At 45.4% G+C, this 17210-nt stretch overlaps 1 protein-coding gene and 1 pseudogene across 3 annotated transcripts in view; both read right to left on the minus strand.

Annotated features, from left to right (window-relative positions):
• LOC144128134 (uncharacterized) overlaps window positions 1-17210 on the minus strand; it is a 50834-nt gene that overhangs the window by 27880 nt on the left and 5744 nt on the right. For 2 of the 3 annotated variants that reach the window (XM_077661225.1, XM_077661224.1), the window contains exons 5-9: window positions 13993-14094; window positions 8123-8212; window positions 6338-6473; window positions 3514-3752; window positions 1296-1341 (exon numbers count right to left, since the gene is read on the minus strand). In XM_077661225.1, coding sequence (XP_077517351.1) covers window positions 1296-1341; window positions 3514-3752; window positions 6338-6473; window positions 8123-8212; window positions 13993-14094 — 613 coding nt within the window. The remainder of the gene's footprint in view (window positions 1-1295; window positions 1342-3513; window positions 3753-6337; window positions 6474-8122; window positions 8213-13992; window positions 14095-17210) is intronic. The other variant, XM_077661226.1, reaches the window with a different exon arrangement.
• Window positions 8873-13893, minus strand: LOC144127679 (uncharacterized; annotated as a pseudogene).

The following is a 17210-nucleotide window of genomic DNA, read 5'->3' on the forward strand; positions in this document are numbered from 1 at the left end:
AAAACATGCACACAGCAAAGTTGGGATCTGGCGTCGACTTCCTAAACGGTTTGCCATTAACAGAAAGGTAAGAGTAACAAACCTGAAGAAGAACAAGATGTACGCGTCTGGATGCCATGTCGGCGCCAGATCCCGGAGTGGCTGGGTACAACAGCTGCTTATGTAGGTCATGCTTGTGCGGAAGGTTCCAGGGTTGCCAGTCGATGAAGCGTTCGAGCGCCGGTAGCGCTGTGAGGTCCAACGGCGAAGCGTCACCCAAAAAAGCCAGGTCAGCAGAACAGACTTGCTCGGTAGAAGCGGCTCCGATCATTGGCAGGCACGTCGACATCGCGGCAGCATCGAAAATCGCCATCATTTGCAGCACGTGAAGAAGAACAAGATGTAAGCGTCTGGCTGCCATGTCGGCGCCAGATCCCGGAGTGGCTGGGTACAACAGCTGCTTATGTAGGTCATGCTTGTTCGGAAGGTTCCAGGGTTGCCAGTCGATGAAGCGTTCGAGCGCCGGTAGCGCTGTGAAGTCCAACGGCGAAGCGTCACCCGAAAAAGCCAGGTCAGCAGAACAGACTTGCTCGGTAGAAGCGGCTCCGTTCATTGGCAGGCACGTCGACATCACGGCAGCATCGAAAATCGCCATCATTTGCAGCACGTGAAGAAGAACAAGATGTAAGCGTCTGGCTGCCATGTCGGCGCCAGATCCCGGAGTGGCTGGGTACAACAGCTGCTTATGTAGGTCATGCATGTGCGGAAGGTTCCAGGGTTGCCAGTCGATGAAGCGTTCGAGCGCCGGTAGCGCTGTGAGGTCCAACGGCGAAGCGTCACCCAAAAAAGCCAGGTCAGCAGAACAGACTTGCTCGGTAGAAGCGGCTCCGTTCATTGGCAGGCACGTCGACATCGCGGCAGCATCGAAAATCGCCATCATTTGCAGCACGTGAAGAAGAACAAGATGTAAGCGTCTGGCTGCCATGTCGGCGCCAGATTAACTATCTTTTTGTAAGGAAATAACCATTTTTCAAGGCAATAAAAGCAGTAAGTAGTTTTGTATGACCTGCCAGAGCTTTTCCCCATTTAGAAGTTTTGCGGTGTTATGCAAATATTAGATTTTAAAGCTGGTTTCTGCACATTCATATCTCATTTGTATGAGAAAAATTCCAGGATTCACAAGAACCCTGAACACAGCCTTTCATTCACAGCCATAGATTCAGCACGGAGTTAAGAGTGCGCAGTCCCAGACATGTTTATCGCTTTCTCACATGCATGCACATCAAAATGAAGGTAAAAAGAAATGAGGTGCTTACCTTCATGGTATGGATTAAGGTACCCTGATCCATCCAACACGTTGCCCTACCAAGGAAATAAATATAACATGCTGATCAAAAACTAACGCATGTATTGCAAAACTTAGAATTATGCTAGGTTTTTGTGTACTCTATATGTTGGTACAAACACTTACAGCATCCAACAACCATGCTTCGAGGATGTATGAGGTGCGAGCTAGTCTAAAAAAAAAATGTCACAAAGGCATCCCTGCACTGTTATAAGCTGTGAAGATTTGCACTTTAACAGTAGGCACAGGCACTGACTGGAACAAAGCCAGTTTATTCATCATGCACATTTTACTTCTTACAATGACACAAGACATTCTGAGACATCTGTCTTGTTTTCTTTATTTTACAAGTAACAGAAGCTACTTCAAAGGCATCTACAGTGGGCGACCAATTTTTCGGACTCCAATAATTCAGGCTTTGTTTTGGAGCCACCACACACCTCGTAAGAATGTGTGCATATTCATGACGTATATATTTCGGACTCTGTGGAGTCCAAAGGTTCGATTCTTCGGACTAAAATAGATGCCAGTGATACTCCAGAGATCGTTTTATCAACCAAAATGATTTTTCTACCTAACATAGATGCGAGCGGGCATCGCCTTAACAACCGGTTCTTCGCAGCCGTTAAAGGTGCCACCTTGGATTTGAATGGAGTCAATCCGACAGACCGGTATGAATAGGCTTGGCTTTGAATATTTGTTCTTCATCATTGCAACTAGAGGTAATTGCACATTCTTCATTGCCATCGATGTGGTCTACAAAGAAGAGCGTCCGATCGCGTTGAATACAGGACAAAGGCTTAAGATGCCCTGAGATGCGGGCGATAGAAGGAGGGTTCCCTTGCTCGGACTTCACTACCTTTTTTGCTTCGCGTGGGGCGTATTTTGCGGCACATTCGCGGCATGACTTGTGGCCGCATCGCATTTTCTGTTATTGGTGACATCAAGTGGTGTGGGTGTAATAGAAGCATGACGTTGGCTTAAATACAGTGTAATAGTATTAACATTCGCAAACAAAACGAGGAAAACACTGAAGTTCGTGATTTTTCAGAGCTGAACTTTTACAGAAAAGTGTTTGCTTTGTTGAAGTTCACGTTTTTTTTTTTTTCGGAGCTTTCAATTATTTAGACCATTTTTCAGGTCCGCAGAGTCCGAAAAATCAGGCAGTGACTATACAAATGGTTTCCACCAAGAAACTGTTCAGCAGACACCCCTTTTATCTAAAATCACTGTTATCACCTGGTGAAATGTGGTGCTGGTGGTTGGCTGAAATGTTTCCCCGCTCTATGTGCTAATTATGCCATGATGTTGAACATCTCAGGTAAAAAACCATAATGTAGCCCAATACATCCGAAATTAGTAATATAAAATTGAGACATTTAAAGCAAAGCAACTCAGGTGAACCTTATTAAGGAACAAGGGACCTCTTGCAAAATTTTAGCGCCATTTTGATGGCGCTCGTGGCAATTCTGGAGACCGCAATGAACAGTGCAAAACGCCAGTTAGGTTGACTTTTCTGCACAGACCCGCCAGGACACAGCGATGGCAGGTCCCATGTCAGCTAGAGTGTCTCCTCCGCATCACAGCAGTTGCTCGAAAAATGGTACATCAGAATGAAAGCTACCGCTGTTATTGCCACCTCCATGACAGCTGATTGACAAGGGATTGTGACAAATGTCTACTCTGATGGTACTAGGGCACTGTTGATGAGTGTGAGAGTAGCGAACGCTTGCCAACCACGTGGTTAACAACCCTCCACACCGTTATATCTTCTTTGGCCCTGTTGGCAAATGCGAGATAAAGGTGCAGACCATGGCGTGAATGCTAGTCGTAGCACTTACAGCCACTCGTGGTACAGTGAAGCTTGCCGCTTGCACCACGCAGCGCTGTAAAGTTCAGTAATCCGTTTTACATCCAACCGCATTCAGTCTTATGTAGTAAAAATAGCATGGGTTAGTTAAAAAATTTTCAAAGGGCTTGGTACAGCCAATAGTTAGTTGCATCCATATTCCGTACACTGAGGTTCGACAGTATGTGTGTAAGCATGTCACCTAGTTCCACCTAGTATGCATGCCACCTAGTGCATACTAAGTGGCGTGACAACAGGTGGGATACTGGAACTTCGGATTACGTACGTCGTATAATGCAAATGCCTCTTTAACTGCTTTTCACGCCATCAGACAACTTACATTATACTCTGTAGAGCGATGCACTGAATGGAGCTGGTGGGCATGCTCCTGTATCAGGTAGATGTCGCGGAAGTCTCCGATGCCCATCTGAAAGATGTCCTGGCCTGTGAAGAGCCACATGCTGGATGGGTTCACGCCGTGCCACATCAGCAGCTTGGCATACATGAAAGCCTTCTGGCGCACCACGCCAGCCCTCTTCAGGAACCACATCCATGCATTCATGCTGGGTTTGTGGAAACCTACAGCAGGCAAGAGCATCATGTGACCATGCAAACAAAAAAGTTATTAGGCTAGTGAAGTGACTCAACTTCTCAGAAATCGTCAGGCCACAAAGCACGGCACTAAAAACAAGTAAAAGACAGAACTGACTCGCTTGTATCCTGTATATCCCGTCTTTAATGCATCTTAATTTTAAAGCGATAAAAAACTTCACAGCACTCCGAAACACAGGTTAGGTATGCCACTGACAATCCGTGCTATTTTCCGTCTTTTCAGCCGGCAGCCCATGGCAAACAATTGCAGTAACCTGATTCAATTAAATTACAATAGAGGTGAAACGAACTTGCCTTATGTTACTTGCAGAATGTGCAACTAAAGAAGGAATACAGTCGCCGACCGGACATATCGAACCTGGATATTTCGAATTACCGGATGTACTCAACACATAGATTATCGGCTTGAAAATTCTGTGCAGAAGTATAGGCAAATCCTGCAGTATTCAAACTCCAGTTTTGCCGGTCATCTGATATATCGAACTCTGTGCCACGCCCTTGCAAGAAGTGCTTCTCTAACAGAGCTCTTCAATCACTCTTCGCGTGCGGCGGCATGTTGGCTGCGCGGCCTCGAGCACCTGCTGGCAACGCTAGCGCTATGAAACCGCGTGACAACGTGAACGAGGGGTGTGCTTCAGGGTAGCCTTCAAGTTCTTGTACTCATTTTCCAAGCCACATCGCTGCCATGCGATGAAGTAAACCTAACCAAAACCTACTGGCGGCTTTTGCTTAGCTCACTTTGCTGCCAATGTTGTGGAAACCAACTGCACCTTAATTTTAATGACCGATTATTCTATTCATAGTGTTCTGGAAAGCAGGTTAGACATCTTTTGATAGGCAGCCGCCAGTTCCTAAGAACCGCCTGCTGTGGCTTTGATGCCAAGCAGGTTACGCCTAGCAACATCTAGTGAGCAGGGCGTTGCCAGCACATTGCTGCAAGTGTGTCACTAGCATGGGTGTAATGTATGCTTGCTTCTGGAATACAGACAAGATTGTCTAAAGGAATTTTTATATATCAAGTTATAAATACTATATTAAACCATTTTGCAATACCCTTTCAGTTCGATATATCCGGGTTCGACCAAAGCAGTTTGTTGAGTAGCAAAAAGCAAAACAAGAAGCCAAAAACCCACAAACCACCATAGACCTTTCTCACAGGAAAACTGCGGTGCAGTGAGACAGGGATACATGCACAGAAAAACTTGTTGCTGCACCGCAGTTTTGCTCTGGATGCATCCCTGAGTCTAGGCTACATGGCCATTCACTTCCAAACAATGATCACAAAGTCCTTTTCAACCTTGACATTAGGGGATTGAATCGAGTGGTCGGAAGATTTTTAAATCCAATTTGCTTGGCAAGAAATGAGTCTTTAGCTGCCACACCATCAATGTACAGTAAGAAAGAGCCACAGAACCAATTTTTCTAAAGAGAGAGGTCTACTACTTGGGGTACAACTTGCAATTTCGATCTGGATGAGACAATGACCTTCAATGCCTCACAAGGTCAAATTGAACTTAACTGCATGGCGGCATGGCCCAAGCGATGGTAGTATGACCACGTGATCATGTGACTATGACCACTGGGTACTTGACCTTGACATTTGATTAGAGACAGTGGAGACCATGCTTAACAGAGCTTTCGCTCGTACAACTAGGTTCAAGCCACATTGAACCCCAGCCACTTTTTACCAAGAATAAAAAGTGGATAGAGTTGTCCACGGTGTACCCTTAAATATCTTCTGTCTGTCCAAGTAACACTATAGAAAGCAAAAATCGCTGGGACATTTAGTTACATATGCCATTAAGAGCTGCTAATAGCATTAAGAGCTGCTAATGCCTTTTTATTGAATTTTGCGTCATTCTTTCTCTTTGGGTCATCTAGCTGATGGTTAGATGTTTCCCCAAAGGTGTCTCGAGGTGACATGAATGCAACGGAGACACATCTAAACACATACAGTAGAATCTCTGTGAGACAGATCTCATGGGGTCGCAAAAAAATTCGTATCATCAGGAATTCTGTATCATTCCAACGAACAAAATTCATGTGCAGAAGCATGAAAAATGCAAGCCGGTCTGTTCATGGCTGAAAGGTTTTAGTCACGGCCGTGCAGCCTCAGCTCGCTACTTGCGATACGCAGAGTGCAACTGGTGATCTCGACCTCGGCGATGTGCATGCTGTGCATCATTGCTCGCGGTGTGTACAGCACAATTAGCCGTTGCAGTCACGGCTTGCATCTTTGTATCATCCGCAGTGGCACAGAAAAGGGTACGGAACTTCCGAAATTCGCCGCATTGTACCCAATTGACCCCGGCCGAGGAATTTTACAAATTCCTATCAGCCGTGTTCTTAACACTGAGATTCTACTGCAGCTGTCATCTCCTGTCTGCTGCTGTCACTCCCCTCCAGCCAATGCAAGAATTTTATGACAGGTGACATTTTATTCCCAACGAAGCTTTTAAAGCTATTGCAATAAAAAAAAAGTGCGCTTTCAACAACCAAGAAAGGACGAAACACAGTTCAAGCCTGGAACCCAGGCACTATCTATGCCTCACCATTATCATGAGCGTAATTTTGGGCACCGGGGTATTTCTTCCAATGTCGGGGTGCTCGCTCAGTTGTTGCCTTGTTCCAGTGCCATGAGCTGCCAGGCTGCTTCACAACGTTGGCAGGAACATCCTGCAACGGTCTCTGCAGGACACAGAGTGAAGGCAAGAGATAAGGTCAGGTTTACAAAATTACATTGCTGAATTCAAAAGCATATGTTTTAAAAATAAAATTACAAGTTATATTTCCTTTTTTGCATTATCCAAGACAACCACGGAGCAGGTGCTATTTTTACTTCCGCAATTTATGGGAAGGGGGGGGGGGGGGGGCACAGCTTTCAGAAAAATGTTTTTATTTCTTGCTGTAGTATTTACATGGAATTTTTTAAGCATATTGGAAATAATTTTGACTACTTTCACAAAATTTCCCTGTTATAACTCCAGCTCATTGGTTTCTTATATACTATATATTTTTCCTCTGAATCTTGTGAAAAAGGCACAGAGTTAAAGAAATGTGGGAGAAGGCATGTTCAACATTCATTGCATTTCACTGAAAGCCATGTATTTTTTTGTTATTTAATGTAGTAATTTTATGCAATCTTTCCAATTTAACGAAGTCCCCGTGCATCGCATGCCAGGAGCCTCCTGGACAAGACGAAAATAGAAACCTCAGCTGAGGCAGAGTGCAGTTCGCATGTGGCCTTTTGTGAATAAAAGTTGACGGTGGACTTCGATCAGTAGAACAAAACAGGTGCAGAATGTACCACTGTTTCAACTGTCGTGTACATATAAAACTCGCAGTGGTGCACTCTACCAGCAGCCATGTGCGTAGCGCGGCGAAGCCTGCCGCCCGTCACTGGCGCAAGCCCCACTGTGCCGCGGGCTTGATACGATTTTTTTTTGCTCAATTATTTTCGGACGGAAAAGTCCACAGTGCTCATTTGGACCTATTTTTCCCTCGATATGAAACCAATTTGTGCCCTTTGAACAGCATCAATGTCAGTGGGCACCCACTAGCACGCACCTGGTGGATTGCTTGTTCGTATCATCCACGGGTTGAGCAATAGTTCACATCATCCCGAACCGCAACGCACTGTATATAACACACTCTGGATGTGAAATTTTTAAAATTTATACCATTGCGAATTTTGAATAACTGTAATTGTACCATGCGATTGTACAGTATTTACAAGTTGCCATCTACCAAGAGCGTTCATGAATCTAACTGTATTTGGATTGCTGAAAGAGAGGAATCTAGACTTAATTAAATTCGTGATTTAAAGAATTTTTTGGCTGCAAGTAAGACTCCATTATATCGGGGTTCAACTGTAACTCATTCAGGCAAATGAATGAATATACGCTGCCTATCAATTTTATTGTTGCAAAAACTGTTCATTCTTTTAGATGCTTCCTGAATCTATGTAAACACAAGTGCTGCACAGCACTCCTTCCATGAAATGTTTCAAAGAAAAACAAGGATGTCATGCACTGCTTTCTAGCGCTGTTTGAATTTTCTTGTTACCATGGAACACCAACTCACCCAATTTTCCGTCCTTCTAAACTGCCAAAGCAGTATAGCAGTTTACTCAGGCCGAAGTGCTTTCAGAATAAAAAAATTTTGAGCTGCTTGGCTCTGCAATGGTCTAGTTTGAAATATATTTATGTTCTGTGAGGTCAGCATTACCCTGCTGTCAGAACTGCCTTCTAACAGTATCAAAAAAGCTGCTGCCTTTGAGGCTTAAGCCTTGGTGTGTCTGATGATGAAACCAAACAAAGCAGAACCAACTAACTCACCCTCGCAGGAACAGGGGATGAGACTGGCACTTTGGGACGGCTTGCTGCCACTGGGCGTCTTGGCTGCAAAGAGCTGCCTCTGCTGCTGGCCTTTTTATGCAAACAGACCACCACATACAAGGAGCCAGTTATTACCTACATAAATGCATATTCACTGCCAGTAAAAACTAAGCATACTGTAAGAGGGCAGCACTAAAGGCATACAAATATATTAACACTATTTCCAGGAACAGCAAATAGCTAATGAATTGTTTTCTCTTGAATTTCTCCAGGGCTGAGCATTTTTTCTACGCCTAGAGAAGCACAAAAGCTAACTCCGCTAACGCGACATAAACTTCACAAAATTCACATCCCTGACATTCACAAGCTCGCTCTCATAGTATCAGATAACAGTCGTGACTAATAAGAGGGAAAAAAGTTCTCAGGAGCGTCTGCGCCAGCAAAAGTCCTCGGCACGTTGGTCTGACCTTTGGAATCACCACGTTGGAATCACCAACAACATGAGCCCTTCCTTCCTGTGTCCAGATTTTTTGCGCTAAAATCTGAATAGACATTTGGAAGACCAACTAGCCCAATTCAGGCGTGGAAGCAGGCTCCAGCTTTTTGAAGCAGGCTCCAGCTTTTTGAAGCAGGCATGGGAGCAGCAAAAGTCCCGTTTTGTAGCAGGTTTGGAGCAATTTGTAGGCTATTTCAGAGCGCTTTTGGAACAGGCTGGCGAAAGTAAATGCGACTGAGAAATTTCGTTCGCAGCTAGTACAAAAACTTCACGAGAACCAACATCTCGTCATAGAAAATATGCAGGAGAGGGTCTTTGCTTTGGAAGACCATTTGAAATCTGTCAAATATCTGAGCAGTGTTTTTAAGGAAAAACAACTTTGCTCGCAGTGCTTTGTCACAAAATGCAGATGACAGACAACCAAGCCTCATAGATGAACACCTTGGCTGTCCAGCTTTGGAGAATAATGCTGTGAGGGCATCATATGACTTTAGCACTTGCTCAACACTAGGTAGCAGTGTCAGCAAACTGCTGTTCATGTGCCACAAAAACTGTAGTTTTGGCAGTCCTAGATCATTTAGCAGCTCCTTCATGTCCACATGCCTAGTGGAAAACTTGAAATAGTAGTGGACATCAGTAACAAGACTGCACTTCCGCATAGAACATATCCAGCCCAGCAACAAAAGTTGCTAACTTTGTGGAGGAAGCATTCACCGATGTCAACCATGTCAGGGCTCACTCCCTTCTTTAGCCTTCGCTTAAGGCTTTTCATTACGTTAGGGCCGTCACTGTAAAAACATATCATGTTGTTCTTGCGAATGTCACTGAGGGCATCCTCAATGCAGGAAAGCAGCTCATCAGTGGCCGCATGGCCCAAATGAAAGGACTGGAGATGCACCCCCACAACATTTTCAGTGTTAGCACAATAGTAGCGGACAAGCATGTCTAGCTGCTGCACCTTGGCCTCAGGGATTGGGCTCTCGTCAATCATGATGGCGTAAAACGTGTCGGGCATGTCAAGCTCCTGAACTACTTTTTCCTCTCAATATGGCCCCAGGCCATCAGAAATAATGTATGAAACGTCCGTTTCGTAGCGAGCGCCCAGTGTTGCCTAGCCGACAATAACACTTGGCTATATTTGGCTCTGTATATACTTTCAATGGGCGTAAATCCGCCTTTTTCATTTTCCTGTGCTGCCACCTCGCGTACAACGCTGGAAGCTCACTGGTAGGGTACTGCGCGCCCAACCCGGCCGGACTGAGTGCCGCTGCGGAGCACGTTTTGTTGGAATCTATCAACGATGGCGTGTCCTGGGCAGCACCTGGTACCTTGAGGATTTCTAGGGTTGACTGAAGGCTTGGTGCGAAGTCCGAGGCAGGCTGTAGTGCCCACCGAAGAGCAAATTCTTCAGTATCTCCGATCATCCGGCATGCGATGCGAACACCAGCTAGCAAGGGCCGCCGCTTCAGAGATGAAGGCTACATTCGGAACATAATGTTCAATGAAATATCCCAGATCAGTGAGGTTGGCGTTTTCCGCTGTATATGCCTGCCATTCATGAAAGGTGGATACTACATCATGCACGCCGTAGTACGGAAAACGACTGGAGAAAACAGTTTCCACAAGCAATCGTTGTGCTCAAGCGCTGCCGAATAGCTACACGAGCTATAAAAGCACAAGCGTACTCGCAACAAAGCAGCTCTGCTAGCATTTCACTGTATTTTCCCACAACACACCACTGCATAGGTTAAACAAGCATGCGCGTCCATAAAGACGAGCGCGAGAGGCGCACATTAATCCATTCCGGCGATACCACGCAGAGCTCTTCATCATGGATATGATTCGAGCACACGTATAACGCACCTTCTTCTTCTTCTGCCTCTTTATACATGGCACATACCCACACGGGGGGATTGGCCAGGGTGTAGTGGCATAAACAAGGAAATTTCCATAGGAGATTATGACAAAATTTTAACACCATGCGTGAATGCTCTCGTAGCTTCTTTTTCGTTGCCCGCTCCATCGCGCGTTGAAAGCGGCTCACAGCACTTGCCCATTTGGCCTTCTTGCTTGAGAAAGCAAAAAGCGCCGGAACGAAGTCTGGGTGCCGCGGTGACATTCAAGACCTTCCTGCCCATGAATAAAACACTTCGTGATCGACTGCACACGCATTTAAACACAGTACCTCGTCCGTACCTGTCACAAAGTGATTCCCGCACAGTCTTGACGTGCTTGACGGTGCCCAAGGGCGGCACGATCGTAGAGCCGGCGAACTGCTTTTATCCACGCTTCGCGTCGAAGGCTGTCCCGGGAAGCGCTCGGAAAGCGAAAAAATCCGAGTTTACTTCCCTTTACATATTGGGCATTGCTGCCGTATGCAACACATTTCGTAGGTATCGCCAAATGCGTCGCGCTGAACGCCCGACGGCTGCAGCAACGCACCCCGCGTAGGAAGCCGGTTGGTTTACACTTCCACGACCAGTCTGGAGTGGAGCGAGCGACCCTTCCAATATGTTTCGCGACACCGCCGCCAGGGGATGGGCGCATGCGCAGTCGCGTCGTGAAAAAGGCGGATTGCCGTTTAGGTGCAGCTTTGCGCAGCAGATCAAATTGGCACAGCATGGCGCAATTGGTGCAGCACTTCCACCCCTGCAAATTTCTTGCACTTATGGTTGACTGCAGTTTTGTTTGCAATCTAGGCACCTATTGCTGTGTACTCTGCAACCACTACATATCCAAAGCCACAATGCCGAGTTTTGCATTTATGAAACCACCATAGGCACAGTGTTGACTTCATTGTCACTTCTATCCAACTGAGCTTTCCTGTGCTTGCACGGTTCACATAAAAAAAAAGACAACCGTATACACACCAGTGCCTCTTTTTCTTAATGCACTTCCATTAGACCACTTCGCATAAATGCTGAAGGAGACGAACTGGTTTCATGGACACCTTTTCTTGCAAACGAACTTCATGATCCTACAATCCATACCACACAGTTGTATCACGAGGCCCAAAATAAAATGCAAGCATCACCCATGAGCAAAACACAATATTTAACCAGCAGCAAGCATGATTCACATTTCTACACCAAGGCCTTATGATGTGTATTTATCAGCCGGTTACAGAGGCTATCTCTCTGCACCCGCCGCGGTGGCTCAGTGGTTAGGGCACACGGCTACTGATACGGAGTTCCTGGGTTCGAACCCGACCACGGCAGCTGCGTTTTTATGGAGGTAAAACACTAAGGCACCCGTGTGCTGTGCGATGTCAGTGCACGTTAAAGATCCCCAGGTGGTCGAAATTACCTCTTTCTTCCTTTCTTCTTTCATTCCCTGCTTTATCCTATCCCTTACGGCCCAATTCAGATGTCTAACCATATACGACATTTCCTTTCCCCAAAAACCAATTATTATTATTAGCTTGAGTTACTGGCCAATCACTCTCGCAACAGCAGCTTGTGAGTAACTGGAACATGAAGTAAGAGGAATACCTGCATACTTCCGACCGTGCTGATGGCCACCTACTGTGCTGCGTTAATTATACTTGTCTAGGGAGCAACAGCGCATAAGACCCCAAGCAGAACCTGTATAGGAAATGTGAAAAAGTAAAATAGCATGCAGAGTTCTCAAATTTTGTCTACTATCTAATCTATCCCTCATGAGTTCAATTAACGATTTTCACTCTCCTTTATAATCTAACTTCAGGGCCGTTGGCAGTTAAGTTCGCTGCTAATACGAAAGCCGTTCTCTGCTTTTCTTAATGAAGGGATGATCTTATGGGTTCATTATGAAATAAAGAAACTACTTACAAAACTTTTCTTTATGTTGTGGAGACTCGTCTCCTTTGGTCTGCTTCCCGCGATGGGTCCTTCCTAGTTTCTAGTTGCTTTAACTAACAAGGGAAATCGCCGGAGTCACCGCAACATGAGCGCCATGATTGCTGCACGTGCGCATGCGAGGAATAGCACTCCCTCCTCAGCCCGGGAAGTCATCGTGCAGATCTTTCAGCGCAGTGCTCCTCTCTCCGCTAGCAGAACAGGCCTCGTGGTGGAAACATCCTACCTCTGGCTTGTCCCGTCCGGACTCGGGAGCTTTTCCTTTGCCCTAGCGTGGGCAAACATTTGCTTGAAACCTTGCTGGTGAGTCGCACGACCTCGATTCTTCAGTGTATTTTGTTCCTAGCTGGCATTATTGTTGTTGTAGCAATAAATGCCTTGTTTGTGTCAGCCAGTGTCATTTCTTTGTTTCCTTCAGAGCAAGGCCTGCCGTGGTAGATGTTCGCGTGCTAGCACCCTCAATCACGGTGTGGGGTTGCAGGTTTTGAGCTGTGTCAGCCGCGGTTAACCAGGAGGAACAGGAGGAGCCACTACGAAGCTGCGTGGTGTGCTCAGCGTAAAATCTGCACCTCCACCAAAGATGTTGCGTGGTCCAAGGCGGGAACGAGGCAAGAACGCCCCGGGCACAGCACACAGGCCAAGAGAGCAAGGTTTGCACAGAGCACCCAAGCCCGGAGCACGCGCACCTCTGAGACACTTCGTTCACCTCGTCTTCACCAAGAATATACGTTGCAGTATTTATCCCTCTTTTCAACCTCACAGTGTGCACATTCCTATAGGCTGCACAACGGTAACAGCAGTGCCTACATATCTTGCTTACGTCACGGTGCTGGTCTATATCTTGGAGTCAACATTTAGAGCGACAGCTCTACTAGTGCAAAAGTCAATATCCGTGTTGGTGCTATACTTGACCTTGACTGACGTTGATAAGCTGTTTAGCAACAGCCTTAAGTTAAATCTCAGAATGCACAACCACATTTGACCATGCCCAACATGCAACCCCCCAAATTTAGCCCGGGCTATTACCAAAATATGACCTTCGTAATTCGGGAATGCTTTCGCACTATATTAGGTTTATCAAAGGTACACCCCAATGCCTCTTGTCCACCATGATGGCTTGCCATTTGACCCTTGATCTTTGACATTTCACCTTAAGTGTTTAGTCGAGGCAGCGCTACAGCCAGGTCACGTGACACGACGTCAACGTATGGCGCACATATAAACACCACGTAGTCGTGCTAGCGTCATTAGCCACAGAAGAGGAGCTGGGACCATCTGTCTAGCCATGCCACGGCTATCACTCGACCTTTGGGTATAACCGTGCTTAAACCCTACCTAACCTTTTTTAAGTCAGCGAGGGCTGAAACTTGGGGGGTCTTAACACAGCAATATACGGTACTTAAGATTCCTACCCTGCGAATGTTAGTCTTGAAGGCCATGATAACAATTTAGTTTCAGAATTCAAAATATCCAGAGCACTCAAACCCTGGACATGCTGCTTAACACTGAAATGACCGGCGAAATGTACATGCCCATACCTGTGACGTGGTTGCCGGAAGCAGGTATGGGTTGCTAGGGCCTGGCACAGAAGGGTCTTGTCTTGGCTCTTTTTTGGCCGGCACTGTCCCTCTGGCCCAGCTCTGAAGGATTGAAGAGTCCAAAAAATCAGTCGCCGACTGAATATTCGATCATCCGTATACCAGGTATTCGATTTGCGAATCGAATAACTTCAGAGCTTGCTATTCAATTTGTATTTGAATATTCAAGTATTCGCACACCCCTAATCTACACCACACACTTACAGCCTAAGCCAGTACATCATTGACTTCAGAATATTAAAAGCAGCATTTCTTGTTACTTCTCCTAATGTCATTATGAAACATTTCCAACATTTAAAGCAGGCTGCAGAAGTATTCATCAGTATAAGCAGTTTCTTCAATATCGCACATATCCCTTCCTGACGAACTTCCTCATATGGGCACAGCTTAACAGCTCCTAATTCTACACTCTGACTGCACTCTCTCAAACCAAACTTGGCTAAGAAAATAGCCTGAAGTACTTAAGGCCCTGAGGTAGCCATTGCATTTGCTAACAATAGGGTAAAAAAAAAAAAAAGAATGCAGCACCATCCCAAAGGCTGCCTAAGAGATAAACATAAATAACACTGTAAAATAGCAACGATGGTAAGGATGTCCAAAGCCTTTTGAATGCTGCAGATGCACAAGCTGCACAAAAAGAAAACAAAGCACAACCAACAAGTGTTTGAATACAGCACAGAGCAAAATTAAGAGACTGCCATTGGCTCAGACTCTGTACCATATCACTGCTACAGTTGCGCATGACCACGGCACACCTTGCACAATTTCCAACAGGTTGTACGTGAACGCAGTTGAATTGCAGTACCACGCTCCATTACATTTTTGTGAGATCTGCACATGACGCAACAGCTGAAACATGTGCCGCATGCAACTGTGAGCACATGAAGTTGTTACACCGAGGGCGTCACACTAGCCAGTGGGAACCAGCATTCCAGCTAATATGTATCAAAAACCAAACAGTGGCAATTATGATGATGATTATCATTATTATGATAACATGATACATAAAGGCAGAAAAGCCTAGCAACCCCAAAGAACTTTACAAGACTCGTAACACCATAGTGAAGTGAACTTAAATGGAGTTATCGAGCATTAGCTAGTTTCGTTTCGTTTATAGAGGTCTAACGTCCCAAACTGACTTAGGCTATGCGGTCGCCGTAGTGAGGGGCTCTGGAAATTTCGACCACCTAGGGCTCTTTAACCTGCACTGACATCGCACAGTACACGGGCCTCTAGAATTTTGCCTCCATCGAAATTGGACCGCCGCGGCCGGGATCAAACCCGCGTCTTTCGGGTCAGTAGCCGAGTGCCATAACCACTGAGCCACTGCAGCGGGCGTCGAGCATTAGCTTTTTATCTCCACACAACGGACACATCTGTGGAAATACTGGTTGCACACAAGGAAAACTAAAGATGGCGTCGCACCGCAAAACATCAGTGAGACAAATGATGAGTAGACAACGAAAGGGACGAAGTCAAACAACATGGCTGTCAGCAGTTCCATACAAGTCTGTGTTCTGAACACAGTAAATGGTTCATCCTGTAAATCCTTATGGAACCAAGGCAAATTCGGCATGTCAATAGGGGCAGCTATACTACAAACAAATGAACATTTTACGAAATCTGCAAGCTAAATAACAGCATGACCTAATCTATCACTCTCAAATATTTCCTTCCTGAAGGGATGCCTTTTCATGACATGGTAAACTAAAGTGCATGTGGACACCTGCAGTACGCTCCTTTAGAGAGCATACTGCCTCTCTTTACACGCACTGTGATATCACTGCAGTTAGTTTTGCACCAATAGAGAACAAGGCGTGGGGTGCACTTATGTTCAGACATGTATCTTGACCCGCTTAAAAGTGCCGCCTACAGTTGCCACCATAAAACTGCTGCTTCCTGCCCTATTATTTTTGGACAAGCTGCTGATAGCACGAGTACTAGTTGATGATGATGAATCATGTAATAGTGCAAGGACAGCAGATGAAAACCAAGATTTGACACGCAGTGGCCTGGCTACAGCAACGATGTACTCAGAGTTGCAAGTGTCCTCAAACCATGACCTTTGCGGGTTCTGAGAAGGTAAAAAAAAGGGAGTACCATAAAAATGCATTTTGTAACCACATGGTTACATGCAAACAGAACAAAGTGTTCCAAAATCGGATGAGAGGTAATGCCAACAATGTTCTTTTCTGGTCCCGTAGACACACAGTTATATGGTACTTAAGTTTTAAGTAAATTTAAGTTTTACTTTCTTGTGCAAATGAGAGAGGGAAAAACCCCAAAAATGTAACTCGCCAAAAACAGGTGAATTAGGTGTTTCTCGAAGTTTCCTGTAACTCTCCAAGTAACACCTCAGCCATTAAGTCAAATTTAGTTCTATAATTGAAAGCACAATCAATACAATGAGAAACTATTCCCAACAACAGGCAGCTGAAAACAAGACACTTTTGCTTCAGTGAGCGCGGTGCTGTGTCGAATGAGAAGTACAAAGATTAGTTTTGTGTACTTTTATTTCTAAACAAAAAAACAGTAAAGCTGTAGGTTTCTTTTTTGGTACAGTCGGTAGGTATATACACAACATAAAAGACATCACTGTATGGCTGTGCTGCAAATTTTTATAAGCTGCAATGCATCTGGCAAGTGCAGGTATCATTTGCAGCAACCTTTTAGTATGACCAAAAATCTGTCACTTAGTGAAATATTAACCAGTAGCTTAGAATACTGTCCCTTTTGCACTGAGAAATAGGTTTGGCACATGCTGTGCATTATGGCTGTTGCAACAAACACCTTTCTGTCCCTAGCTATAAGCACCGCCTATATAGGCACCACTGAAAGCCTGTCTAGCGACCACTTTGAAAGTAAGCTCGAGAGAGCACGGATGCCTTTTATTAGTCACTAAGACGCTGGCCGATGCATGCAGCTGGCATTTTTCAGCTTTAGTTTCCCGCCGACTCCTTTTGCTACAGCAGGAGCACTAAAGGTGCACTCTTGTTTACAGGTGGCCAGCTACTGACAATGTTGACATCTGGGATAGCCTAATCCATACAGGCGTGTGCCAGGTGCACCTCTAAATGTTGTTCAATACGCGAAATTTCCTTTGAAATGAGGTACAGTAAAAGCTTGTCAATTCAACCCCTGTTAATTCGAAAATCTAG

The sequence above is a fragment of the Amblyomma americanum genome, chromosome 4 (genome assembly GCF_052857255.1).
Source record: "Amblyomma americanum isolate KBUSLIRL-KWMA chromosome 4, ASM5285725v1, whole genome shotgun sequence".
Taxonomy (NCBI): domain Eukaryota; kingdom Metazoa; phylum Arthropoda; class Arachnida; order Ixodida; family Ixodidae; genus Amblyomma; species Amblyomma americanum.